This window comes from Nanorana parkeri, unplaced genomic scaffold, assembly GCF_000935625.1.
Source record: "Nanorana parkeri isolate BGI_ZX_2015 unplaced genomic scaffold, ASM93562v1 scaffold4715, whole genome shotgun sequence".
NCBI classification, from domain to species: domain Eukaryota; kingdom Metazoa; phylum Chordata; class Amphibia; order Anura; family Dicroglossidae; genus Nanorana; species Nanorana parkeri.
The window spans coordinates 987-2697 of record NW_017310977.1 but is presented as its reverse complement, the minus strand read 5'-3'; the positions used below and the strand labels follow the sequence as shown (position 1 = coordinate 2697).

Sequence of the window (1711 nt, the reverse complement as noted above, 5' to 3'; positions counted from 1 at the left end):
GGATTGGATAAGCAGCTCGTCAGTGGCTGGCTTTGGCCACACCCCCTACCCTTTCCCGATTCCAAATTGTGTAAAATCAATCTGGGTGATGTTGGGTCTACACGCACCCCCCTCAGAGGGGACCCCCCAGATATGGGAGGCCGGTGTCCCCGATGAGTGTCCCCATGGGGGGTTTCCCCTCCCATCCTGTAGGGGCGTCAGAGGTCAAATGTTGTATTTCTCCTCCATTCCTGTCTGTTTGGGGTCAGTTTGTGTCAATCATACAGCAGCCAATATAAGGACAGGTTCAGGTGCTTCTACTGGCCGAAATTTTATAACACCGGCGTACAGGATGACAGCCAGGAGATCAGCATTTTCAGCCTCCTCTGTGGAGTTTTGCTGTATTTGTATCCGCTGTTCTTTAATTTGTGTATCCCCATTTCCTGTATCCTGTTCACAGCAGAGAATTAGTGGCCCTGCGACAATGGGGGCCCCGGATCCGTCAGCCATTGAGCAGGGGACAGAAGAGCGACTGTTGGTGAGGAAAGACGTGTTCCGTCCGTGGCCCAAAACTCGGCGCGCACTGAAAGGTGAGGCGGGGACGGAGGGGCACCTCCGGCATCTCCGCAGACGGAGCTGACACTACCGGTGCGGTGACCCCGGAGGGGGTGCCGGGGATGCCGAGTGTCATCCAAATACACAGTGAGCGCTGACCGCTCCTCTCTCTCCGTCTCCCGCAGCGTGCTTGCTGACCGTCAAAGGGGTCCTGTTCCGCGTCGGGGATGACTGGTACTTCCTGTTCGCACTGGGGGTCATCATGGCCCTCATCAGCTTCACCATGGACTTCACCGTCTCCAAAATGCTGAATGGTACGAGGTGTCCTGACACTGGGGGCCCCAAAATGTATCAGAATGAAGATTATTTATTATCATTTCATATTCATGTGTCACCGACTTCCCATCATTAACACAAGGGGTCCCTCATCCCTATGGGGGAAGGGGGGAAGGGGGGTACGCCTGGCCATTTGATTGCTCAGTTCACCTGGTTTGTAAAACAGTTATTGGTGTATTGATTAGGATTGGCCCCCTGTTGGTAAATATGCCTCTGCCTTGGCGTGCTGGGTCCAAGTTCCTCGATATAATGTTCAGCATCCTCTATTTTGGGGTCCCCTGTGTGGGGTGTTGGGGTCCTCTATGTGGGGTGTTGGGGTCCTCTATGTGGGGTGTTGGGATCCCCTGTGTGGTGTGTTGGGGTCCCCTGTGTGGGGTGTTGGGGTCCTCTATGTGGGGTGTTGGGGTCCTCTATTCAGTGTGTTGGGGTCTTCTATGTGGGGTGTTGGGGTCCCCTGTGTGGTGTGTTGGGGTCCTTTGGGTGGGGTGTTGGGGTCCCCTGTGTGGGGTGTTGGGGTCCTCTATGTGGGGTGTTGGGGTCCTCTATTCAGTGTGTTGGGGTCTTCTATGTGGGGTGTTGGGGTCCCCTGTGTGGTGTGTTGGGGTCCTTTGGGTGGGGTGTTGGGGTCCCCTGTGTGGGGTGTTGGGATCTTCTATGTGGGGTGTTGGGGACCTCTATGTGGGGTGTTGGGGTCCTCTATGTGGGGTGGCGGGGTCCCCTGTGTGGTGTGTTGGGGTCCTCTATGTGGTGTGTTGGGGTCCTCTATGTGGTGTGTTGGGGTCCTGGTGTCACTCAGGGGATAAGATGTCCTTTCCGGGGTATGAGGGGGTCACTCAGGGGG

At 55.9% G+C, this 1711-nt stretch overlaps 1 protein-coding gene across 1 annotated transcript in view; it reads left to right on the top strand.

Annotated features, from left to right (window-relative positions):
• Window positions 1-453: 453 nt before the first annotated feature.
• Window positions 454-1711, top strand: part of LOC108803999 (chloride channel protein ClC-Kb-like) — a gene marked incomplete at its 3' end in the record, with an annotated part of 2233 nt that continues 975 nt past the window's right edge. Inside the window, exons 1-2 of the mRNA XM_018575772.1 lie at window positions 454-569; window positions 720-848. Coding sequence (XP_018431274.1) covers window positions 464-569; window positions 720-848 — 235 coding nt within the window. The remainder of the gene's footprint in view (window positions 570-719; window positions 849-1711) is intronic.